The 27,150-nt window shown below is 45.6% G+C and overlaps 2 protein-coding genes across 10 annotated transcripts in view; one reads left to right on the forward strand and one right to left on the reverse strand.

Moving 5' to 3' along the window:
* The window catches only part of SDCCAG8 (SHH signaling and ciliogenesis regulator SDCCAG8), a 250,606-nt gene extending 248,363 nt beyond the window's left edge, over positions 1–2,243 (forward strand). For all 4 annotated transcript variants that reach the window (XM_047754910.1, XM_047754913.1, XM_047754914.1 and 1 more), the window contains one exon: positions 1,891–2,243. In XM_047754910.1, coding sequence (XP_047610866.1) covers positions 1,891–1,920 — 30 coding nt within the window. In that variant the 3' untranslated portion in view covers positions 1,921–2,243. The remainder of the gene's footprint in view (positions 1–1,890) is intronic.
* AKT3 (AKT serine/threonine kinase 3) overlaps positions 1,843–27,150 on the reverse strand; it is a 305,530-nt gene continuing 280,222 nt past the window's right edge. For 4 of the 6 annotated variants that reach the window (XM_047754918.1, XM_047754921.1, XM_047754919.1 and 1 more), the window contains 2 exons: positions 21,110–21,212; positions 3,815–7,323 (listed from right to left, as the gene is read on the reverse strand). In XM_047754918.1, the coding sequence (XP_047610874.1) occupies positions 7,238–7,323; positions 21,110–21,212 (189 nt within the window). In that variant the 3' untranslated portion in view covers positions 3,815–7,237. Of the gene's footprint in view, positions 2,498–3,814; positions 7,324–21,109; positions 21,213–27,150 lie in introns of those variants that run through there. The other 2 variants (XR_007131198.1, XM_047754920.1) reach the window with 2 other exon arrangements.

Below are 27,150 nucleotides of genomic sequence, written 5' to 3' on the forward strand. Positions count from 1 at the left end.
TTTCCTGGAGCTGGTGTCTTGCCGTTTCAGTGCAGTTGGTTTACGATGTGTCCGTTTCTGCCGCACATGGAGCTTGGTTTTAAAACCCACCTCTCCCCTCGCCTTCGGGTCTTAGCTGCCCTGTGTTGCGCGTGTTACACACGTGTGTGTTCTTCCACCTCAGTTCCGTTCAGTCGTTCTTCTGCAACATGCCGCTGGTGGTTTACACTCATCCTCGTGTTCAGAGACGCCCTGAGCCGTAACACTGGAGGAAAAAGCCACTATCCCTGGGGCCCCTGAGGGCTGCCACCCTGCCCCGGTCAGTGAGGACAGAAGGCAAGGCAGCTCTTGGAGATGACGCGTGATTGGGTGAGGTGGAGTTGGGGGCAGCCTCCGAGGACGGCCGGGGGGTGGCCTGGGGCAAGCTGGCCTCCCTGCAGAAGCCCGGGGTGGGGGTGGGGTGCAAGGGAGAGGGCCCAGCCGTCTCCCCAAACTCCAGGGGGCCACGCAGACCCTGATACCTTCCCCAGGACACACGAGGCCTCCCGCTGTGCAAGGGGGCTGCACACACGATTCACCGCTTGCCCCATGTCAGGACCCCAGACTTGAGTTGCCATTGTGGCTCAGTGATAACAAACCTGTCTGGGATTCATGAGGATGCGGGTTCGATCCCTGGCCTTGCTCAGTGGGTTGGGGATCTGGCGTTGCCATGAGCTGTGGTGTAGGCCGGCAGCTGCAGCTCGGGTTTGATCCCTAGCCTGGGAACCTCCATGTGCTGTGGATGCAGCCCTGAAAAGACGAAAGAAAGAAAAACCGAAGACTTGCTCATCACGGTTGGTCACAATGGACTGTCTCACATGACTGGGGAATCTACTTGAAATGTAAATGTTTTCTCATTAAAAAAAGGCAGCAGACTGATTTTTCATGTTTCTTGTGCAAACCCTGATCTCGGTGTCGCTCGCTGTCCCGTCCTGGGGTGGCGGGCGCCCCTCGAGCTCGGGAAACCTAGATGGGGGTGCAGAGCGCACTCGTTGCCCTCGAAGGTGGTTCTCCGCCGGCCTGAGGCCGGAGTCCCGACACCATGTCCCGGCTCATCTGCCGCCGTGAAAGCCGGGACTGCCGCCCAGCCTCCCAGGGGTTCCCGATCCCGCTCCGGGGGGGCAAGGACCTCGCAGCCACCCGCCCACAGGGTACATACGGAGCAGAGACCGGAGAGATGTTTTCCTTCCAGCGGTTTCTGACGTGGTTGACACTGATCTGACGGCCTCATCAGCCAGGGCAGCAGGAGTCGGTATGACTCCCTCGACCCAGTTTTCATGAGCTGGTTTTGAAACCCTTATTCCTGTTTAAAACTAAGAGACCGAATGCGGGAGCTTCCCCCTTTCAGCACGTGGGAGGTGGTTTCCAGGTGAAAACGCCTTTGTTTGGTGAAAATACATCGCCTGCATCTACACATTTGGAGGTTCTAGCTTGTGTCATGTCACCAGGAGTTTCTCAAGGCAAATTCGATTATGCCTTGTTTTTTGGGGGGTCTAGTTTTACTCCCTGTAATGTCTGAGCAGCTTTCCGTTCACAGGTTCTGGGACCCGTCGGCGTCTCCGTTTCCCTGGCTGCAGGGGGAGCGGAGCGGCGACTCTTTGGCTGGGTCCTGTCATCAGACTGCCTTAATTAAGAGACACGAATGGCTGGAATCAGGCTGTTTTCCGGATTAAAGCATTAAAACCAAAGAGTTCCCCCTATATTCTTACAAAGTTTTCATCACCCGGTTACATACAATTTATTTTCTGCAAAACAATCTTCTCCAAAAACTCAGAAAGGGGTTAACGGAACCAGTGAGAAGACAAAGCACATTGAAGAACAGCATCTATTTAAACTTACTTTTATTATCGTTTGTTTGTTTTTTTTTTCCAGTTACCCAGCATGCCACAATCTGATTGCTGACCTGGATGAAACAGAGCGAAATAAATGATTTACAAAGAGATATTTACATTCATCTGATTTGTACGGAATTATGCCACAACGCACCGCCACCTTCCCAGCGGACCCCACCTCAGACCGCGGGGGGCCCCGTCACCACCACCTTCCTTGCCAAGTGGTCCCTGCAGGACGGACGGGCTGGAGCTGACGTCTGACACTAGATGAGGAGACCTGCTGCTGTACGTTTTCTGAAAAGGCGTTGAGTTAGTATGTTTTTTATATTTGCTCATTTGTATGCTTTGTTACACAGAAGAATTTCAATAAATGAACTTTTTGAAGACTTGAAATGGTTCCTTTTTATCTTGTGGTGATGGAAAAAAACACACCAAAAAAGGCACATATTTTAACTAGGCCAAAGGGTATCAAGGACCAAACCTTTCTCCTGCCATTCACGCTTCTTTCCCTCTTCGAGGTGACCTAGACAGCGCATCCTTCAACTCTGCTTTGACTCAGCATCCCCGAAGACTCCAGAATTTACCATCCTGCTAATCTGTGCACAACCAGAAGACACCGGGAAGCACTAAGCATTATCCTCTTTGCTCTGGTAACAACAAAAACAGACAAAAAGCATCTTTGGCTTGGTGGTGTCATGTTTTCTTCTTCCATATGCAGTAACTCAGAGGAGCCTAAAAACGTACTTAGTGAAGTTACAAAATTCAAGTTCTATCAAATATCTGTACACAGATCATTATTTTAGTTTAAAATAGTATTTCTACTATACACAGTTAAGCCCTCAAATGCTTTAAAGTAAAAAAGTGGGGGGGGGGCACTGACAGTGTTGTTTTATCCTTGGGGAGGACATGGACCTAAGGGCGAGGCTGCAGCCTGGGCGAGTCCCCGACCTCAGGCCACTGTCCCTGGCAGAGAGCTACCGCCGGCACCGCCGCCTCAGCATCACTGGAACGGCCTCTCGGATGGATGTGGGTTAGCCTTTGGGGGCAGTGGGAAGATACACCCGCAGAGACCGTTCGAGTCTCTCGCGTGTGGAGGAGGTTCAAGCCTTAAAGAACAGAACTTCTGTTCCGATTCGGAAGTTTGTTTTGATTTCACCAAGTGTGCTAGACACAAACGCTGTCGCACAAGCTATGTTAACTGTCCCCAGTTCTGTTTCAGGAAGGGTAAATAAATGACACAACAGTCGAAAGATAGCACCTGTAAAGAATCGTAGAGGTCACTTTGTGTCAGCCTCCTGGATCTGTCAGGCCCAGCGGTTCCGAGGAGAGCACGTGCCACATGCCCCCCGCGTGTTTGACCCGCTTGGGTCCCAAAGCCGTTCGTCTCCCTGGCTGCGTCACAGGGGCAGAGCCAGGTCTCCGCAAGAGCAGGCTCATGAGGTAAAGTCAGAAAAAGGCCCCGTCCAGAATGATCCTAGGTAGATCAGACGGCGGTCCAAGCATCCCACGCGTCTCTGTCACCCACGGCCGAGTCGGTTAATTGGCCATGAAGTTTTCAGACCGTAAGAAGGGAAGTTACGCCGAGTGAAACCTTATCGGGAAGACACTACTGATGGGCGCCACCCGTTAACGACGCTGGGTCCAAAGCCCCTGGTGTGAAGACTGGTGGGGCTCGAGGGGAGCCAGACACCCACGCATCGCCGGCGGCACCCGCCTGCCCCGACCCACTGCCGGAGGCCGCCCTTCTCCGCCTCTGCGCACCTGCCTGGCCGGCCCCGGGCCGAAGCCGTCCAATCATCCCGTGCAGGGTGGGAGCCACGGGAAACCCACCTCCTTTCCTGTCACGCTTTTATCTAGAAGGAGCTGATACCAGGCAGAGCCATTCCAAAGCCTCCTTTCAGAGAAGATGATTTCGTTTTCTGAGATGACGGAGCCACGTCCAACAACAACAAACAGAGAAGGAGCAGATTGACATAGTGCTTTATTTAAGCTGTCTGCACGAAGGAAAATAATGTGCATCCCTATCAGACGTGTAAAAATACGGAGGATGTACAGTGTACAAAACAGTTTCTTGTAGTTATTTCACATCCTTGTGGGCCATATCCTTAAGGAAATAAACAGTTTTAGTATGACCGACAGTAAGAGTAATACAGGGTCTTGGGTTCATAGTTGCTTCAGCTTAAAATCCTTAACCAGGTGACTGGATCTCGCACGGATCTAATGAAAGAACTAGCAAAGGTCAAGAAATGTCACAAACTATAAAGCTACAGGGAGGTAATTCAATTACCAATTTAGAGGTTTCCTTTTTATTTAAATAAATAGTTTAACATTTCATGCTGGCCTGTAATGCATTACCAGGAGCAAGATAAGGAACTTCTACTGTGGACACAGTACAAACAGTAGCAGCAAGTAGGACACTGAGGTGTGACAGACCCTGCGGTTAGTAAGGAAGGCCCTCACTTTGTCCTCTAAGAGAAGCAAGTGGCCCTGCAAGAACAGTCAGCTCGACGAAGCCAGGAATCGGGGTGGGAGGTGGAAACACTGCACTGATGCTATGGGGTTAGTGGGGACAGCAAAGCTGTGAGCAGCCCTGCCGACGATCCAAGCAGAAGCGGCCCATTTCCCCCAAGAGGCCGCCCGGGGCCCGAGGCAGCCCGCCTGGAAGGCGGTGCAGGACGGAGGCCGCGAAGCCCGGACTCTCTCCCCACAGAGCGGCTCCAGGCTCAGGCCTCTCCGTCCGCCAGGATCCGGAACTTCAGCTCTGGGCGGACGGGAGGGAAGTTTCCGACTCGCCGCCGTGTACACGCATCTCTGGGTTTCGATCGTTCTTCCGCACCAGCTGACTGAGATCGGGGGGCGAAAGGAAGGGACTCTCAAAAGCGAAGCCAAGGAAACCCCCTGCGTGGCACCGACGGAATCTCGGGAGGGGACTGAGCCCGGGCACCGCTGGGGACAGAGAGCCAGCTGGGCAGAGGCCGGCCTGGGGCCCAGTCAACGCCGCGTGACTTTTAGGAGGTGTCCTCGGCCAGCGTCATGGAAGCCACCTTCGGATCTGAAAAAAACCCCAAACCCCCGGTGTGCTGAGTGTGGGGCCTGACTTTCCCTCTGCAGAAGTGAATGCTCTGAACACCAGCCCGTCTCAGCTCTCCTCTCTCCCTCTCGCCTGTGTCTTTCTCACCAATGGATGCAAGACAACTTACAGGACATACCTTCCAGTCTACTTCCTGGTCAACGTGAAACATTCAACAGAATTCCAAGAGGAAAAAGAATGTTGAGCTCTATGTGTAAGTTAGGAATGAACTACCATTCACTGGAACTTCCTACTCAATGCTAAGGATGAACTTCACTCAGGTAGAAATATGAAAAATCAGAATAACATCTATGTCTGCATATGTCTTAGCTGCCTTAGTAAAATGCCCTTGAACCCCCCTGTCGGTCCCAGCGGTCCACCCACCGCCAGCAGTGGTTTCGGATCTAGAAATCCACACTTCCAGCGTCAAGAGGCTAAGACATCGGCGTATGAATGTGACTCATCCTACGGGAAGGTCACTTGCTCTCATCCAATGCGGTCACGACACTCATCATGCTGGAGCCTTCCACGTGGGAGCTGTCCGACGTTCACCTAAAACACATCTCCGAGAGTGCCCCGTGGAGTCGGGAGCCCCCCTGCCCCCTGGACTTCACAGGCTGCTTTGGAAAATGTCAGCTCCTAGCACCAAAGGGTTGAATCTGAAGTCATCATTAATGAAGGAGAAATATGAGGTTTGCATACATGTCCCCTATCAGTGAGCAATGGTGGAATTTGAGGACATGAGTATATACAGAAAAAGAAAAGCTGGAGGTGTTCTTTTTTGTTTTTTTGTTTTCCCTGATGGCTTAATTCAGTGAGAAATGTACCATGATCAGAATAAACACACCAGGTCCTTCTCCTTTACTGCCCACTCCGTAAATACTCGCGATGTGTGCATCTCGCCAAGTAAAGTCCATTTCTCGTCATCCGGGTCTCAAACTGTCTTCATTACACTCTGTCGCCAGGCCATCGTAACATTTCGGTTCCCAAAAGAGCCAGCATTAACATCCATCTGTTGCAACCCCTTGGCGTGGAGAGTTGGGGGTTTCTCGTTTTTAGCACCAAGGGGTTAACCGACAGCGCCTCTCCCCCCCAAGCCGAATTCTGCCCTCCGTGTGCAGTTTCAGAGCCTTGTCCCCTTTGTCTACATAGGAGAGAAAGTGCATGACTCTCATCAGCGTGTACATTCCTTGCACATGGGTCGAAATAAACTGCAGGACGTCTCTTTTATGTGAAGTTGGAGTGCATTGGCTAACATGACATACAATTCTCATCACTAAAAAATAAATACTACGGCAATAGAAACAAAATCATAAAAGGACATTCGAGGTTTTAACATCCGAGAGAAAGCAAATCCACGTAGAACTGAAGGTAAAAAAAATTAAAATAAGGCAAACCACCTTTTTACCTTGGTGTACAAATTTTGGTGAAAAGCAGGATCGTTACACCTGTCTACATTCTTCAGCCATCAGAGGTGATAAGATCAAGAAGGGAAAAAGGGTTCCAAGCACAGGGGAGAAAATGCTTTCTGGCGCAAATGGCATCACGGGCCCTCTAAGTGACCTTGACTCCGAGAGCACGTGTCCCTCCTGGCAGAGCAACTCCCTCGCCAACGACTGCCTGGGAAACCCGGGCGTCTCCCGCAATCCCCGGCCTCCCCTGCAGCATCCAACAGGCGTGCGCATTCCCAGATGTCTAGCGCTAGCTTCACAGCTGGTCAGTCCTTCTCTCAAACGCTTCCTAGTGGATTCCAGCCGATCTGAGTGACACATGCCTGCTCTCTGCGCTGCTCTGATACGCTTTACTAAGACTGCATCTGCGCATCGCCGCGCTTCCACGATTGCTTGTTCTCAATTAGAAACTACAGCTTCTTAGTCTAATTAGTGTTTGATTTAGCTTCTAGAAAGTTAAAAAATGTACCTAGAATCAGTGTATCTCCTTTAGCCTTCACTGTTAATAGGGGAAAACAAAAATTAAAAGATCAAAAGATGACAGTTGGTGCACAAATGAACAGTGGTGGGCTCATGACTTCCAGAGATTGTAAAATTACCTCTTAAAGTTGCTATAATAGTAAGACAGTAGCAGCAACAGCATGAGACCTTAGACTGAGATACAATTTCATGCAAAACCAAAAAGTCGAGTGTGTCTGCGTACGTGTGTGTTCTCAGGGGTACAGGCGGCGCGGGGTGGAGACCTCGGACTGGTCTGGGAGTCGGAAGGCGCCTGCCCTCCGTCAGGGCGAGAGCTGGTGTGATGTCCAGGAATCATTTTCAGGGATGAATCTAGGATGACAGTGAAGTAGCAGAAGGAAAGAGACTTATTCTCGTCCACTTGCAGAGTAGGAAAACTGAGGGAAGTGCGGCCGCCTCTCATTGTCCATGCAGTCCATTCCGTCCTCATCATCTGTGGGCAGGAAACAGCTGTTTGAAGTTTACTTTCATTTTGTGCAACATTTTGTCTAGTCTACACACAGGTCTGACTCGGAACATGATAAAGATGAACGGAGCCAATGGTCCCCAGACGCTTGTGATGGTTTCACTCATTTTAAAAACACAAGATGGTTTCACTTATTTTAACAACGATCTCATTTTTCAAACACATGCTCTTTGATGAAATAACACTATCAAATCATCTCCTTTAAGACACTAACATTTCAAGACTCCACCTGTGAAAAACTACTTATTGAAGACAAGATTTGTGTAAATAAGAAAAATGATCTCCAGCGAGCTTTAACTTCATGAAACTAGGCATGTCAAAATTACCAAGTCAGGAGTTCCCGTCGTGGCGCAGTGGTTAACGAATCCAACTAGGAACCATGAGGTTGCGGGTTCGGTCCCTGCCCTTGCTCAGTGGGTTAACGATCCGGCGTTGCCGTGAGCTGTGGTGTAGGTTGCAGACGCGGCTCGGATCCCGTGTTGCTGCGTCTCTGGCGTAGGCCGGTGGCTACAGCTCCGATTCAACCCCTAGCCTGGGAACCGCCATATGCCGCGGGAGCGGCCCAAGAAATAGCAACAACAACAACAACAACAACAACAACAAAAAAGACAAAAGACAAAAAAAAAAATTACCAAGTCAAAGAATCCTAAGGCACCCAAAGTATCTGCTTAGAATCCAATATCGATCTGTCTTCAAATATTTGTACTGCTTCTTCATGATGCTTTAGGTGTGCTTGCACATCAAAGCTTATTAGGACTCCATTTCATCTGAGCCCTTGGTTACATGTGTGAGATGTTACGCTCTTTACTCTGTATCCCGTAACTGCCTTAACACACGATCCCTAATTTTCTTATGATAAAACCTTAACTCAGAAAGAATAAAGAGAATCAGCGAGGAAAGAGAAGGAAAGAAGTCCCCATCCAAGTCCTAGCTCATCAGGGAACAAACTGGGAGACCCGAAAGGCAAGGAAAGAGCCCTTTTCCACGTAAGCCGCTTCTCCCTTTGCTGGTCCCTGTTTTCTTGCATTTGAAAGATTACAAATGATCACTTGACCTCTTTCCAAACATATTCTGATGAGGAAGATCCTGCCCCGTCAGAATGCACTTCCTTGCATTCAGTCACTCAGTCTCCTGGGCTCCTGTGCACCTGCTCTGGGCCACCTCCCTCCAGGCCTGGGGCTGTTTGCCAGGGTTGGGGGAGGGGGCACCCCACTATTAAATCATATACTGTCTGACATGAAACAAGTGAGAGTCTTTCAAAGGCCCAACTTTCTTTTCTCTTTTTTTGGTCTTTTGTCCTTTTAGGGCTGCACCCACCCGTGGTGCATGGAGGTTCCCAGGCTAGGGGTCTAAATGGAGCTACAGCTGCCCGCCTACACCACAGCCAGAGCCATGCAGGATCCAAGCCACATCTGCAACCTACACCACAGCTCACGGCAACGCCAGATCCTTAACCCACTGAGCAAGGCCAGGGATGGAACCCGCAACCTCGTGGCGCCCCAGTCAGATTCGTTTCCGCTGCGCGATGACAGAAACTCGCCTTTCTTTTCTTCAAGCAAAACAACTCTATTTCCTCAAACACAGAGGAAGGACAGCACCAATTCTCTTATATTTCAGCCTCTCCGGGGAGCATCACTTTGATGTAAGGGGAGAAGGCACAGATCTGGCTCTGTCATGGCCACTAACCCTGTCACACAACAAAGGACAATGCTCTGCATTCCTCTGCAGAAAACCCAGCATTTCTGCTCTTTTCTTTTCTCAGTGTTCTATTATTTTTAATAGAAGATTCTAGAAATGGGGTCGAGTTGCTAGCCAAAAGCCTTGAATGTACCAGAACCTATCACTGTATTAGGTGGGACTCAATCCATCCAGAAGCATTTGTGGCTCCCACTCCGAGTAAACCTCTTTCCTTCTGGAAACCTTTTAAACTACCACCAGCATTTCCAGGCAGTACTGTGACTTGGGGAACTCTGCCTCCTTATGAAATACTGCTGAGGTACCGGGCAGACCACACTCGTCTTTTTAGATACCATACCTGCCACGGTGTTTTCGGTTGTCCTCCAGAGGACAGGGGCTGTGAGTGGTGAGATCTGTTTTTTTTTGTTTTGTTTTGTTTTTTGTCTTTTTTGCTATTTCTTGGGCCACTCCCACGGCACATGGAGGTTCCCAGGCTAGGGGTCGAATTGGAGCTGTAGCCACCAGCCTATGCCAGAGCCACAGCAATGCGGGATCCGAGCCGCGTCTGCAACCTACACCACAGCTCACGGCAATGCCGGATCATTAACCCACTGAGCAAGGGCAGGGACCGAACCCGCAACCTCATGGTTCCTAGTCGGATTCGTTAACCACTGCGCCACGACGGGAACTCCCGAGATCTGTTTTGAGTCACAGAGTATAAAAACCCTCCAGAGGAAGGTGGCTGACATCTTAACGCCCAGCCTCTGACCTGTGGTGATTACATTTCAAAGGAACAACTCTGCCCCCGAGCAGCAGCTCTGCTTCCCTGGATGTGCCTCTGTGCCTTGAGCACGCAGTGCCAGGGCGGCCTGGTCTGGCCTCAGCCAGCGTGGGGCGGGCCCAGCTCTGGGCCACAACCCGGCCTCGCACCCGGGGCCGGAGGCCTGGAGCCCAGGAGCCCAGGGCTGCCCAGCTCTGACGGGGGAGGGGTTGGATTTCCTTTCCCACGAGTACTTTGTCTACGAGGCTGCATTGTCAGCTGCAAGTTTCCTGCCACTTTAGGAACAAATGCATCCCATTTCTGAACATGAACATAGAAAACCACGTGAGGGCCCCATGCCTCGATCCTCTTTACAGCCAGAGACATCGCCTGTCACTCCGGCGCCTCCTGTCCTCCTAAGTTTGGCAGGAGTGGGGGCAGACTCCCAGTCCTGTCCCCAGAGGCACTGGACCCTGCTGGGGCAGGAATGAGGGGTCCGCGCATCTGAATGCGCTCCCCCTCTGAAGGGAGGTTCAGAGGCACAAAGACACTAAAGGACACCACCTATGCAAAGAGCCTCAAAGAGCTCACATCTGGAAAGAGACCAGGGTGCTCAGCCCTGCCTTTGACTCTGGATCCCGGGACCCAGGCAGCGCTAGGTGCCTGATTTCTTTAGAATATTTAGCAAAAGTAATTACAAGGCATCAAAAGCTCCTAGGAGCTCAGAGAAATCCTTTTCTCTAAGAGGAAGGCAGAGGACCATTAATGGATATCATGCAAGACGACACATTCCAAAATCTGTTCAATTAATTAACACCAGCGAGGACAATCTGGCCTGTTACTGCAGCTGTTTGTAAAAAAGGAACATTTGCCTTTCTAACTGCTGATTTGTTCAAAAAATAACTCTATTCTGTTTTATGAAAGCAAGGTGGCAAGTGGGAAGACCATCACTAACTCGGTGGTCCTCCTGTGGGCTTTTATCAACAAAGCCTCTGTGGGTTTTCACGCTGTTCGAAGCTGCGAGAGCAGAGGATGCTGAATGGAATCACAGGCCAAGGTTTCACAGGTTCTTCTCTGAGCCGCCTCTTCGGGGACACTGGGCCATACCCAGGGGAAGCGCACCGCCCTGCCGCCCAGGAAGGGCCCAGGCGCTGCGGTCTGACGCCCAGGAGGCTGCTCCCTAAGGCGGGAGCCCACCCTTGGCCTGGGCTGGGCTGAGCCGTGAGGACAGGCTGCGGGTGCCCACGCCCTGGCCTCCGCTCTTCCGGCTGACGTCTCTCTCTGGGGACCCTGAGCTGGAGTAAGAGGGTGGCGCTCCACAGTGTCCTCCTGCCCCCAGACTGCGGTGCACCTGTCAGTCTAGATGCTGCCGCGGGAGGCACGTCTGGGCAGGGCCACCTGGGGCTGGGCTCAGGGCAGGGCCCGCTGCACTTCGGGAGCTGTGTCTTCCCTCCCTCCCCATGTCCCTCTGTCGGGCCCACCCACTCTTTCCGCTGGGGCTTTACCCCGTCACCCTTCACAGAGTGGGTCGCAGGATAAAGGCCACTATTCCATCAGCTGAGCTGGCACTTAAATACAACCCTATTTTTATAGGGTTATTTAAACCTATAGAGAACCCGGGGTGCCTTTCTTCAAGAGATGGCTTCTCAGGCACCCGCGGGGCAAGATGGGCTCTGAGATCATCAGCCCTGTGCCCCCCTTTCTAGCGGGCAGAGTGACCTGCCACCTTCCAGAGCTCGTGACGGACAGAGCAGGACACGAAGCAGGGCCTAAGCCCAGGGCGTCTTCAACTCCACCACCCTCTTCCACGCTGGGGTTCTACGCCGCCTCTGGAAGTAGAACATGCACTCCCGGCTTTGCATTTCAGAGCCGACCTGCTTCTATGGCTTTCCAAAGAACCCGGTTAGTGCTTCCTAAAAACTGAGAGTCCGCAAATGCCAAAAGCTCTGTTTAACAAACAGAAGTGTCTCCAAGAGGCTGTGAGTCAGCGACATGTCAGGACCTTGTCCTCCCTCCCCGTGGAGCTGTGCGAGGGGGACGCTGAACACACATTCCGGGCAGCGAGGGCCTCCTTCTGGCGCTGACACCACCGGCCTCACCGTCGTCTGTTTATTCAACTCACTTAACACACATTCACTGAATACCTACACTGAGCTGGGGCGGGCAGTGAATAAGACAAACCAAATCCTTCTCAAAGCTACTTCATTCCAGCTGGAGAAAAACAGTAAACAAAGAAATAAACAAATTAACCCAGAAACCTCCTACACTGTTGGTGGGAATATAAACTGGTGCAGCCACTACGGAGGTTCTTCAAAAAACTAAAAACAGAGGAGTTCCTGTCATGGCTCAGTGGAAATGAATCTGACTGGTACGATCCCTGGCCTCGCCCAGTGGGTTAAGGATCCGGTGTGGCTGTGGGGTAGGCCAGCAGCTATAGCTCCAATTCAACCCCTAGCCTGGGGTCCTCCAAATGCCATGGGTGTGGCCCTAAAAAGCACCCCCCCCCCAAAAAAAACCCTAAAAATAGACCTACCATGTGATGGAATAATCCCACTTTTGGGTATCTATTTGAAGAAATCCATAATTCAAAAAGATACATGCCCCCCAATGTTCATGGCAGCACTATTCACAATAGCCAAGACATGGAAGCAACCTAAATGTCCATCGACAGAGGAGTGGACCCAGAAGATGTGGTAGGTATATACAGTGGAATATTAATCAGCCACAGAAAAGAATGAAATAAAACCGTTTACAGCAACATGGACGGACCTAGAAATTATCATACTAGGTGAAGTAAGCCAAAGATAGATACCATATAATATCACTTATATGTGGACTCTAAAAGAAATATACACACACACACACACAAATGAAGTTATTTCCATAACAGAAACTGACTCACAGATTGAAAACAAATTTTTGGTTGTCACAGAGGAAAGGGGCGTGTGGGGAGGGCCCAGTTAGGAGTTTGGGGTTAATAGGCACACTGCGTGTGTAACGGATGATAACCCACAAGGACCTACTGTGGAACTCTACTCAGGGCACTGCACACTATGCTCTCTAACACATTATAAATGTTGTAAGGGAAAAGATTCAGAAAAGGAGCATGTGTATAAACATATGAAGCAGTGCGCTGTATGCCTGAAACGTACGACTGCACATTGGTAAAAATAAAACTATATACTTCAATAAGAAAAATAAGATAAATTAACCAGGAGAACATCAGCAGGTAAAGGAGTTGGTCCATGTAGAGAATGAAGGGGTGGAGAGATGGCGTCTGATAAGCTGCACTGTTTTTCAGGTTGGGAGGATAAAGAAAGCTCTCTGATAAAGTGACATTTAAATATATCTGAAGACCAGCAAGAACTGTCCATGCAAAAGTCTGGGAAGGGAGTGTCCTAGCAGAAGGGAGGTCCCAAGGGACAGTGAGGCACGGGGCCCTCACGGTGGAGCCCAGGGGCTGCAGAGAAGACAGCAGAGGCGGATGGGACCAGAGCACGGAGCTGTGTGGCCAATGTGAGCCGTTCACGTTTAGGAGGCACTGGTGCCACTGGAGGGTGTTAAGGAGGGGATGATGGAGCCTGGATACGGTGACGCTTACAGCCAAAGGATGAGGCCCTGCAAATGCTCTATGGTGGATGTACTCCCAGGCCAGGCCAGCAACTCAGGGGTGTTATCAGAATCCCCATGGCCTGCACTGGGCCAGCGGAAACCACGCCGAGACGGTGCCTGCTGTTCCTACTCACAGTCCTTAGCTACTTGTCCACAACTGCACAGGCTTTGTAACACCGTCTTCAGTTCTCAGAGATTCTGACTCCAGCAATGAAGCCCTTCACCTACCAATGGTGACAACCCATGAGAAGCACTCAGCACGCTGCTACCTCACAACTCAACCTGGGCACCAGCCAGGCTATGATTCCTGCTCCCGACTACAGCTAATGCTAACCGTGGGACTTTGGGAGGCTCGACTTTTCTCTGGGTTTCAATTTCTGCCATTATAAAAACAAAGTTAGGCTCTTCCTGCAAGTCTAAAGAAAGAAAAATGCATACGCTCAGGTAACTGCATTTTTCACTGCACAGCAAGGCTTGTTGCAAGGCCACGGCTCAGATTATGAATGCTAGGCCTAATGACCCCAATTTGCCTTTCAATGCTGTAATCAAGAGACTCCATCCACTGTTGGAAGAGCACTTGAATCTTCCTTCTCTGGGACATTCAGGCTAAATTAGTACTATCAACTCCTCTGCTTCTTGAAGAGGAGAGACAGAAGAAATGTAGCAAAGGATATTAAAAAAGAAAAGGAGGGAAAAAAAACCAAATACAGGAGATGATATTAAGATGGCAGAAAAGAAGGACTGGAGCTCAACTTCTCTCCTAAAAACAATAAAATTCACAACTAAAAGCTGAGCAATCTTCAACCAAATGGACAAGAAACCTTCAAAAAGATATCCTACTCCAGAAGAAAAAGAGGAGGCCACATGAAGAGGTAGGAGGGGTGATTTCACGATATAAAAAACCCCATACCTCCCAGGTGGGAAGCCCCACAGACTGGAAACTAACTGGCTCACAGAGACTCACCTACAGGAGTGAGAGTTCTGAGCCCCACATCAAACTCCCACGTGCGGGGATCTGGCACAGGGAGAAAGAGCCCCTGGAGCATCGGGCACTGAAGGCCAGTGGGGCTTGTGCACAGGAGCTCCACAGGACTGGGGGAAACGGAGACCCCATTCTTAAAAGGCGCACACAGACTTTCACGTGCACTGGGTCCCAGGGCAAAGCAAAGTCTCCATAGGAATCTGGTCAAAGCTGACTGCAGTTCTTGGAGGACATCCTGGGAAAACAGGGGTGAATGTGGCTTGTTGTGACCGAAGGACATTGAAGGCAAAGCTCTGGGGAATATTCAGCAGCTGCCTTTCTCTGGAGGGGGCCATTTTGGGAAAATCTGGCCCCACCCGTCAGTCAGTGCTGAGAAGCCCCAGGGCAAACAACAATCCAGGTGGGATCACAGCCCCACCCCTCAGTAAACAGGCTACCTAAAGACCCCTCAGGCACACAGCTGCCCCTAATCCCATCCAGAGACTAAGCCTCACCCACCAGAGGGACTAGAATCGGCTCCACCTACCAGTGGGCAGGCATCAGCCCCTCCCATCAGGAAGCCTACAGCAAGCCTCCATAACCGACCTCAGCCACAAGGGGGGCAGACACCAGAAGTAAGAGAGGCTACAGCTCTATTATCTATAAAAAGGTCACCACACCAAAAACCTATAAAAATGAAAAGACAGAGAACTATAACTCAGATGAAGGAGAAAGGAAAAACCCCAGAAAATCTGCTAAGTGATGAGGAGATTCTCAGCCTCCAGGGAAAAGACTTTAGACTGTTGATGCTGAAGATGATGCAAGACATTGGAAATAAACTGGAGGCAAAGATGGATAACTTACAGGAAAAACTGAGCAAAGAGCTACAAGATATAAAACTTAAGAAGAGATGCAAAATAAAATAACTGAAATAAAAAATTTACTTGAAGCAGCTAACAGCAGAATACAGGAGGCAGAAGAACGAATAAGCGAGGTGGAGGACAGATTAGTACAAATTACAGATGCAGAACAGAAAAGAGAAAAAAGATTGAAAAGAAATGAAGAGAGTCTAAGGGAACTCTGGGACAACATGAAACGCACCAACATCTGTATTATAGGGGTGCCAGAAGGAGAAGAGAGAGAGAAGGGGACAGAAAAAATATTCCAAGAGATAATAGCCGAAAACTTCCCTAACATGGGAAAGGAACCACTCAGGAAGCACAACGAGTACCATATAAAATAAACCCAAGGAGGAATACACCGAGACACATAGCAATCAAACAGACCAAAATTAAAGATAAAGGAAATCTTGAAAGCAGCCAGGGAAAAGAAACAAGTGATATACCAGGGAACCCCGATAGGGTTATGGGAAGATTTTTCAGTAGAAACTCTGCAGGTCAGAAGGGAGTGGCATGATATACTTAATGTGATGAAAGGAAAAAACCTCAACCAAGACGACTTTACCCAGCAAAGCTCACATTCAGATTTGAAGGAGAAATCAAAACCATCACAGATAAGCTAAAGCTAAGAGAATTCAGCAACACTAAACCAGCCTTATAACAAATACTAAAGGAACTTCTCTAAGCAGAAAAGAAAAGACAGCAACAGGAAACAAAAATACCACAAATGACAAGGCTCACCAGTAAAGGGATATATACAGTAAAGATAAGAAATCATCCATGCACAATTATACCACCAAAATCAGAAATCATGAGAAGAGGTGGGTACAAATGCAGGACACTGGAGATGAACCTGCAATTAAGAGAACAACAACTTAAAACAATCTCATATAGACTCTTATATAAAAACTTCAGAATAACTGCAAGCCAAAAATCTACAATTGATACACAAAGAAAAATCAAATCAAATACAACACTAAAGACAGTCATCAAACATGAAGAGGAGAAAACAAGAGAAGAAGGGAAGAAAAAAAGCAACAAAGACAAATCCAAAGCAATTAATAAAATGGCAATAAGAACATACATATCAATAATTACCTTAAATGTTAATTGACTAAACGCCCCAACCAAAAGACAGACTGGCTGAATGGATACAAAAACAAGACCCATATATATGCTGTCTTCAAGAGACCCACTTCACTTCTAGGGACACATACAAATTGAAAGTGAGAGGATGGAAGAAAGTATTCCATGCAAATGGGAATCAAAAGAAAGCAGGAGTAGCAATACTCATATTAGACAAAATAGACTTTAAAATGAAGACTATGTTAAGAGACAAAGAAGGACATTACATAATGATCAAAGGATCAATCCAAGAAGATGATATAACAATTTTAAATATCTACAAACCCAACACAGGTTCACCACAATATCTAAGGCAACTGATAACAACCTTAAAAGGAGAAATCAACAATAACACAATCATAGTGGGGGATTTTAACACCCCACTTACAACAATAGACAGATCAACCAGACAGAAAATTAATAAGGAAACACAGGCCCTGAATGATGCATTAAACCAGATGGACTTAATAGATATTTACAGGACATTCCATTCAAAAGCAACAGAATACACATTCTTCTCAAGAGCACATGGAACATTCTCTAAGATTGATCACATCCTGGGCTACAAATCAAACCTTGGTAACTTTAAGAAAATTGAAATCATATCAAGCATCTTCTCTAACCATGATGCTGTATGACTAGAAATGAACAACAAGGGAAAAAAATGCAAAAAAAACCACAAACACGTGGAGACTAAGCAACATGCTACTCAACAACCAATGGATCATTGAAGAAATCAAAGAGGAAATTAAAAAATACCTAGAAGCAAATGACAACAAAGATACGCACTCCAAAACCTATGGGCTGCAGCAAAAGCCATTCTGAGAGGAAAATTTATAGCAATACAAGCCCCCTCAGGAAACAAGAAAAAGCCCAAATAAACAAGCTAACTTTACATCTAAAGCAGCTTGAGAGAGAAGAACAGACAAGACCTAAAATTAGTAGAAGGAAAGAAATCATAAAGAGCAGAGCAGAAATCAATGAAGTAGAAACAAAGAAAACCATAGAAAAGATCAATGAAACGAAAAGCTGGTTCGTTAAAAAGATCAACAAAATTGATAAACCCCTAGCCAGACTTATCAAGGAAAAAAGAGAGAAGACTCAAGTCAATAAAACTAGAAATGAAAAAGGAGAAGTAACAACGGACACCACAGAAATACAAAGGATCATAAGAGACTACTATATGGAACTCGATGCCAACAAAACCGAAAACTTAAGAAGAAATGGACAAATTCTTAGAAAAGTACAATGTTCCAAGACTAAACCAAGATGAAATAGAAAAGATGAATGGACCCATCACAAGAACTGAAATTCAAACTGTGATTTAAAAACTTCCAACAAACAAAAGTCCAGGACCAGATGGCTTCAGAGGAGAATTCTATTAAACATTTAGAGAAGAGCTAACACCTCTCCTTCTGGAACTATTCCAAAAAATTGCAGAGGAAGCACTCCAAAACATTCTATGAGGCCACCATCACCCTGATACCAAAACCAGACAAAGACTCCACAAAAAAAGAAAACTACAGGCTAATTTCACTGATGAACATTGATGCAAAAATCCTCAACAAAATACTAGCAATCCACATCCAACAATACATTAAAAGGATTGTACATCATGATCAAGTGGGATTTATCCCAGGGATGCAAGGGTTCTTCTATATCTGCAAATCCATCAGTGTGATACACCACATTAACAAACTGAATACAAACCATATGATCCTCTCAATAGACGCGGAAAAAGCCTTTGACAAAATCCAACACCCATTTCTGATAAAAAAAAAAAACCTTCAGAAAGTGGGCGTAACAGGAACCTACCTCAACATAATAAAGGCCATATATGACAAACCCACAGCGAACATCATTCTCAATGGGGAAAAGCTGAAAGAATTCCCGCTGAGATTAGGAACAAGACAAGGATGTCTGCTCTCGCCATTACTCTTCAACATAGTTCTGGAAGTCCTAGCCACAGCAATCAGAGAAGTAAAAGAAATAAAAGGAATCCAAATTGGAAAGGAAGAGGTAAAACTCTATTTCCATATGACATGACACTATACCTAGAGAATCCTCAAGACGCTACCAGAAAACTGTTACAGCTCATCCATGAATTTGGCAAAGTTGCAGGATACAAAATTAATACACAGAAATTGACGGCATTTCTATACACTAACAATAAAAGAGCAGAAAGAGAAATTAGAGAAGCAATCCCATTAACCATCGCATGCAAAAGAATAAAATACCTCGGAGTAAACCTACCTAAAGAGTCAAAAGACTTATACTCTGAAAACTATAAGACACTGATGAAAGAAATCAAAGACGACACAAATAGATGGAAAGACATACCATGCTTGTGGATTGGAAGAGTTAATATTATCAAAATGACTATACTACCCAAGGCAATCTACAGATTCAATGCAATCCCTATCAAATTACCAAGGACATTTTTCACAGAACTCCAACAAAATATTTTAAAGTTTGTTTGGAAGCACAAAAGACCCAGAATAGCCAAAGACATCCTGAAAAAGAAACATGGAGCTGAAGGAATCAGGCTCCCGGACTTCAGACTATACTACAAAGCAACACTCATCAAAACCACATGGTACTGGCACAAAGACAGAAATATAGATCAGTGGAACAGGACAGAAAGCCCAGAATTAAACCCACGCACCTATAACCAACTAATCTATGACAAAGGAGGCAACAATAGACAATGGAGAAAAGACAGTCCCTTCAATACGTGCTGCTGTGGAAACTGGACAGCCACATGGAAAAGAATGAAATTACAACACTCCCTGACACCACACACAAAAATAAACTCAAAATGGATTAAAGACCTAGATATAAGACCAGACACTATAAAACTCTCAGAGAAAAACAAAGGCCAAACACTCTCTGACATAAACGACAGCAACATCTTCTCAGATCCACCTCTTAAGAGTAATGACAGTAAAAACAAAAATAAACAAATGGGACCTAATCAAACTTAAAAGCTTCTGCTCAGCAAAGGAAACCCTAAGCAAAACGAAAAGAGAGCCCACAGAATGGGAGAAAAATCTGTGCAAGTGAATCAACCAACAAGGGATTAATCTCGAAAATTATTATAAACACCCTCTGCAGCTCCATACCCAAAAAACAAACCCCATCAAAAAATGGACAGAAGATCTAAACAGACAGTTCTCCAAAGAAGACATTCAGATGGCCAAAAAACACATGAAAAGATGTTCAACATCACTCATTCTTAGAGAAATGCCAATCAAAACCACTCTGAGGTACCACCTTACACCAGCCAGAATGGCCATCATCAAAAAGTCTACAAACAGTAAGTGCTGGAGAGGCTGAGGAGAAAAAGGAACCCTAGTACACTGTTGCTGAGATTGTAAATTGGTGCAACCACTGTGGAAAACAGAATGGAGACTCCTCAGAAAACTAAGAATAGAACTACCATTTGATGCAGCAATCCCACGCCTGGGCATCTATCCAGAGAAAACCACGACTCGCAAAGACATATGTACTCTGATGTTCATTGCAGCACTATTTATAATAGCCAAGACATGGAAACAACCTAAATGTCCATCAACAGAGGAGTGCATCAAGAAGATGTGGTACATATACATAATGGAACATTACTCAGCCATTAAAAGGAATGAAACACCGGCATTTTTAGCAACATGGATGGACCTAGAAATTATCATGCTAAGTGAAGTCAGCCATACAATGAGACACCAACCTCAAATGCTTTCACTGACATGTGGAATCTGAAAAAAGGACAGACTGAACTTTTTTGCAGAACAGATGCTGACTCACAGACATTGAAAAACTTATGGTCTCCAGAGGAGACAGTCTGGGGGGTGGGGGGAATGTGCTTGGGTTGTGGGATGGAGATCCTGTGAAATTGGATTGTTATGATCATTATACGACTACAGATGTGATAAATTCATTTGAGTAATAATAATTAAAAAAAACCACCCCGAATATGTCATTGTGTGAGCTAAAAGATGTGACTTGAAATCTTTTAGCTATCCAAATTTACTCCTGAAACTCAATTTTTGCCCTAATTCCTAAACTATTGATGCTATCTTTGACAGCATATGAGGATGTTTACAAGTTATATTTGATATTAAATTCTATTTGGTAATCTTTTCTTCCCTTGAAAGGAAGGGTGTTTATCAAAGGGTGGGGTGCACACTGTGCAGATGAAATGCTTTTAAGTGGTGCATAATGTATAGTTTTAAGAGGTATCGAGTTTGATAATATCAAGAATTATGAGCAATCTAAATTACATCTTCACAGATATTACCGCTTAAGACAAAGCTAAGTCAAAGAGAGTGATTCCATTTAAAGTCAATTTTAAAACCACTAAGTACATAGGAGACCAGAATTAGCGACATTCTGAAGGTGGGTCTCAAAGAGCAGTGGGAAACGTGACTGTCTATTTCAGAATCCTTTCAGCTGATGTCAAAATAATCTACTGGAGAAAAGTAGGAAGGGCTAATTAGTCTATAATTCTCATCTACAAAGTTTACCATATACATTTTTTAAGTTAAAAAACCTTTTTCTCTTAGCTGCCTGTCTTGAGATATTTCCATATCGAGAATACCATGTTCTTACATGGAACAGAGTAAGTCACTGTGGAATTTAATCTTGAAAATATCCAATTAAAAAAACCCAGACTTTTCTTCTGTTATATTAGGACAATATCAATGACCTTGTGGATTTACTTACATTTTTCAGGTGGCGTTATTGTAATAGTCTGAGCTGTAAATTCTTCATCAAAATATCTGGTGTCCGTCTCAGATGTTACTTGAGGCTTAAAAGGAGGTACAAGCTGTAAGAAGAAAAAGAGCACTGTTGAGTTTTCCTTCAACTTAGGAAAATTCAGTTCTGGGATAAAATGAGAGAGCAGGTACTGAAGGAACAGTGCAAGAGACTAGACCGCCCGGCTGCACTTTGGAAGGCCCATGTGGTAGTTGGCTTCCCAGTCAACTCTCAACACAGAACCATAGTACCTGGTTGTTCTATATGATATTTCAGGGATTATGAAAAATAGAAATGGGAACCAAAGGACAGGGTGGGAAGAGGATACTGAAAAGTCTGTCCTCATACTTTTCCCCTAACATACACACAAAACCATAGGGCAGTGGGTGGTGGCGGCAGCAGCAACAGAACGAGGCTGTTCCCAGTGCGGCAAAAGCACAACCTGGCTGGCTTTCTGCTCCCTCCTTCTGGCGCCTGGCCGGACAGGCCATGATTTAAAATGCACCTTACTGACATCAGCTATTGCCCAGCTCACAGAGTACTGCCTCTGTACTTGGCAAAGACCGACAACTCCGCCGACTTGAGCTGGGGGTTAGTGTCTGCCCCTGCTCTGGAACACGGGTTCTTGGCAGCCCCTCGAGGGATGTGCCAGCGTTTTGCCCATAGTTTTTTTTTTTTTAATCAGTTCCTCAAAGGGAACCATCACCTGAAAGATTAAGAGTAACTGCACTAGGGTTGCTAGAACTGGACTCATTTGCCTCCCGAGGGCGGGAGGCATGGGGTGGGGGAAAGTCTTGGGTTACGGAAGGTGACAGAAGCTTGAGCCAGGTGAACCTCCACCTCTGCACCTCTGCTGGCGGGGAGGGGCTGGGACCAGGAGAGGCTCCTGCTTCTCAGGGCTCCGGCCTCACAGGGAGCGCCTGCTGGAAACCTGGTCCAGAGCCTGGTGTCAGAGTAAATGCCTCAATGGATACCATTCAGAAGAGGGGGTGCTGCATTTAGAGAAACATCCCCACGTGCATAGAAAAACGGAAAACAATGACCAAAATTACTGTTTTATAAAAATTTTACAGAAACAAATACACCACTGGCTTTAAATCAATGCATTTTCCCACATTTTTCTATTTATGTTTAATAGTAAGGCAAAAAACCTTTAAATTATTCTCTAGCTGGACCATGTTTTAAACCACCAAGAAATGAACTGAGTTAAAAGTATGTTTTCAGAATAAAGGACCACATTTCAGTTTAAAGCACATTCAGTGACTCTAAAGGCTTCATTATTAGCAAGTACTCTCTTGGGGACTGAACCAAACTTAGGTTCCACTGATCAGGTGTAAAGGTTGCTAAGGGGCCAGAACATGTTTCTAGCTGTGCCATTAGACGACTGGACGCAGGAAGAAGCTCACTCCACTGATGGGAACCTCCCCTGTTGCGTTCGCACAAAAGCGCTTTACAGACGCTTTTCCTTCGACAGACGTTTCAACATCTGACGCACGCGCACACACATCACCGTCACTCCTCCTCCTCAAGCCTTCTGAAGTCCCTCAACGGCATCACAACACAGGCACACAAGAACAAAGGGGACAGAGACTGGAGAGTTTGGGGGTTTCCTTTTGGAAAACTGAGGGATAACGGCCTCTACCTGGCAGGCAACTGGGAGACTGGGACTCTGGCTGTGACCTTCCCTCTGACTCACTATTCTACAAATGTCCACAAAACACGCTTCATCCTTCCAATCAAAAACTAACCACGAGGGAGTTCCTGTTGTGGTTCAGCAGTAATAAACCCGACTAGTACCCATGAGGATGCGGGTTCGATCCCTGGCCTCGCTCCATGGATTAAGGATCTGGTGTTGCCGTGAGCTGTGGTGTAGGATGAAGACACAGCTCGGATCTGGCATTGCTGTGGCTGTGGTATAGGCCAGCAGCTGTGGCTCCCATTTGACTCCTAGCCTGGGAAGCTCCATATGTCCAAGGTACAGCCCTAAAAAGCAAGTAACAAACAATTAAAAAAAAAAAAAAAAAAAGCATGAGAATGTCTCTGAGCAGCAATGGGCTTCTACGGGGCAAAGGAGAATAGGTTTTGCCCTGCCCACCTGCTTCCTTCTGATGGCAAAAACTTCAACCTGCCTTCAGGTTAGGAGAAAGCTGTTATCCTTTTGGATGAGACACTGATCACCTGAAACTTTAAAAAAACTAAAATAGATCTTTAAACAGTGTTCAAGAGATTATAGAGATCCTAGTCTATTCAAACTCATGCTAGGTTTACCTGACCTCTGCCCTCAACCAGCTGCCCTTTCCAGCATTTTCTATCCTTGCACTGCTTCATTTTTCTCCAAAAGACTTTTCAACCTCTGACACACACAGACCTACACATACACAAACTGTATACATGTTTATTGTCACCATTTTTACACTTCCTCCCCAATAAAATTTAAGTTCCACGAGGGCAGGTACTTTTTTTTTTTTTTTTTTTTGCTTTTTAGGGCTGCACCCACGGCATATGGAGGTTCCCAGACTAGGGGTCGAATCGGAGCTGCAGCTGCAGCCTATACTACAGCACAGCCACGTGGGATCCAGGCCTCGTCTGCGACCTACACCAACCACAGCTCACAGCCACACTGGATCCTTAACCCACTGAGCCAGTACGGGAGCTCCCGAGGGCAAGTCCTTTTAAGAACAGTTTTATTGAGGTATGACTGATGTACAATAAACTGCACATGTAACTGCACAATTTGAATCATTTTGATGTGTGTGTACCCATGAAACCATCACCAAAATCAAGATGATGTCCTGGTGTCGTCTAATAACCCCATGCAAGTCCGTCCTCCTCCCACCCCCAGAGGCAATGGCTGCCATGCTTTCTGCCATGGACGATTTGTTTCTATTTTTTAGGCTTTTATGTAGTTGGAGTCGCATAGTATGTATCTTTCGTCTGGTGTCTTTCACTTAGAGTTATTCTGACAGCTGTTCAGGTCACTGCATGTGTCAACAGCTCACCCACTTTACTGTGGATGTACTGTGCGGACGTCCATCATGTGAGGTCCCACAGTTTGTTTATCTACTCTGTCCTTGGACTTCTGGGTTGCTTCTGGTTTGCAGGCTTCAACAGACAAAGCTGCTAGGAGTCTTTAGGCCCAAGTCTTTGAATAGACATAGACTTAATTTATTTATACAAGGAGTAGAATTGTTGGGTCATTTGGCAGATGTACACTTAACTGTTTAAGAAACTGCTAAACTTGTCCCAGAGTTGCTGCCACACTGCATATTACTACCAATGGCGAGTAACTGGTCCACATTCTTGTCAACACTGGTTCAGCCACTCTTTTCGATATTAGATATTCTAATATGTGGATGTGTTTCACTATGGTTTTAATTTATATTTCTTTAATGAAGTATCATCATTTTCACTAGTTTACTTCTTTGATGAAGTGTCCTTTCAAATATTTACCCATTTTTTCCCCTTATTAGGTTTAAAGAGTTCTCTATACATGCTTCATGTATGTCCATTTTTAGAAATGTCCATTATCAGATTTGTGATTTGCAAATATTCTCCCACCTGTGGTTATTCCTTTCACACTCTTATTAGTGCCTTTTGAAGAACAATCAGTCTTAATTTTGATTAAGTCTGACTTGTCATTTTTTTCTCTATGGATCATGCTTTGTTTGCTCTTATCTAAGAAATCTCTGCATAACCTAACATCGCAAAGATTTTCTATTTTTTTTCTGGAAAGCTTTACATTTTAGACTATAATCCATTTTGAGTTAATCTTGTAAATGCTGCAAAATCTTTCCCTTAATGGATGCCCAATTGTTTCAGCACTATTTGAATAGAATTGTTTTTATATTTTATTGAAAGTCAATTAAATATGCAAATGTAGGTCTATTTCCAGATTATCTATTATGTTGTATTGATCTTTTTCCAATGTTATGGTGAATAAAGATATTATCTGTCCATAACAAGTAGTCTAGATTTGATTACTATGACTTAATAATGAATAAGTTCTGAACACAGGTAGGTAGGTCTTCCCACTTCATTTTTTGTTAAGCTGTTCTGGCTCTTTTAAGTCCTTTGCATTTCATATGAATTTTTACTTATTATTATTTTTTATTTATAATGATTTTATTTTTTCCATTATAGCTGGCTTACAGTGTTCCGTCAATTTTCTACCGTACAGCAAGGTGATCCAGCCACACAGACATTCTTCTTTTGCGTATTATCATGCTCCATCACCAGTGACCAGGCATAGTTTCCAGTGCTACACACCAGGATCCCACTGCTCATCCATTCCAAAGGCAAAAGTTTGCATCTATTAACCCCCATTTCCCAGTCCACCCCACTCCCTCCCCCTTCCCGTTGGCAACCACAAGTCTGTTCTCCAAGTCTATGAGTTTCTTTTCTGTGGAAAGGTTCATTTGTGCCATATATTAGATTCCAGATATAAGTGATACAATATGGCATTTGTCTCTTTCTGACTTATTTCACTCAGGATGAGAGTCTCTAGGTTCCATCTCTGCTGCTGCAAATGGCATTATTTTGTTATTTCTTTATGGCTGAGAAGTATTCCATTGTGTATTCATACCACATCTTCCGAATCCAATCATCTATCAGTGGACATTTGGGTTGTTTCCATGTCTTGGCTATTGTGACTAGTGCTGCAATGAACATGCAGGTGCATGTGTCTTTTTTTAAGGAGAGTTTTGTCCAGATAGATGACCAAGAGTGGGAATGCTGGGTCATATGGCAGTTCTCTATATAGTTTTCTAAGGTACTTCCGTACTGTTTTCCACAGTGGTTGTATCAACTTACATTCCCACCAAGAGTGCAGGAGGGTTCCCTTTTCTCCACACCCCCTCCAGCGTTTGTCATCTGTGGACCTGTTAATGATGGTCATTCTGACTGGTGTGACGTGGTACCTCATAGTAGTTTTGATTTGCAGTTCTCTAAAAATAAGTGATGTTGAGCATTTTTTCATGTGCTTGTTGGCCATCTGTATATCTTCTTTGGAGAAATGTCTATTCAGGTCTTTTGCCCATTTTTCAATTGGGCTGTTGGCTTTTTTGCTGTTGAACTGTATAAATCATTTATATATTTTAGAAATTAAGCCCTTGTCAGTTGCATCATTTGAACTGTATAAATCATTTATATATTTTAGAAATTAAGCCCTTGTCAGTTGCATCATTTGAAACTATTTTCTCCCATTCTATAAGTTGTCTTTTTTTTTTTTTTCTTTATGCTTTCCTTTGCTGTGCAAAAGCTTGCCAGTTTGATTAGGTCACATTAGTATACTTCTGCTTTTATTTCTGTTGCTTTGGGAAAGTGACCTGAAAAAACATTCGTAAGGTTGATGTCAGAGAATGTTTTGCCTATGTTCTGTTCTAGGAGTTTTATGGTGTCTTGTCTTATATTTAAATCTTTAAGCCATTTGGAGTTTATCTTTTTGTGCAAGGTGTGAGGGTGTGTTCCAGTTTCATTGATTTACACGTAGCTGTCCCATCTGTCCTGTTTACCCAGCACCACATGCTGAAAAGACTGTCTCTTTCCCATTTTATATTCTTGCCTCCTTTGTTGAGGATTAATTGACCAAAGGTGTCTGGGTTTATTTCTGGGTTCTCTATTCTGTTCCATTGGTCCGTCTGTTTTGGTACCAGTATCGCACTGTCTTGATGACTGTGGCTTTGTAATATTGCCTGAAGTCTGGGAGAGTTATGCCTCCTGCTTGGTTTTTGTTCCTCAGGATTGCTTTGGCAATTCTGGGTCTTTTGTGGTTCCATATAAATTTTTGGATTGTTTGTTCTAGTTCTGTGAAAAACAACCTGGGTAATTTCATAGGGATTGCATTGAATCTGTAGATTGCTTTGGGTAGTATGGCCATTTTTACAATATTAATTTTTCAAACATAGGAGCATGAAATATCTTTCCATTTCTTTGAATCCTCTTTAATTTCCTTGATTAATATTTTATAGTTCTCAGCATATAAGTCTTTCACCTCCTTTATTCCCAGGTAT

This window comes from Phacochoerus africanus, chromosome 12 (genome assembly GCF_016906955.1).
Source record: "Phacochoerus africanus isolate WHEZ1 chromosome 12, ROS_Pafr_v1, whole genome shotgun sequence".
In the NCBI taxonomy this organism is placed as follows: Eukaryota; Metazoa; Chordata; class Mammalia; order Artiodactyla; family Suidae; genus Phacochoerus; species Phacochoerus africanus.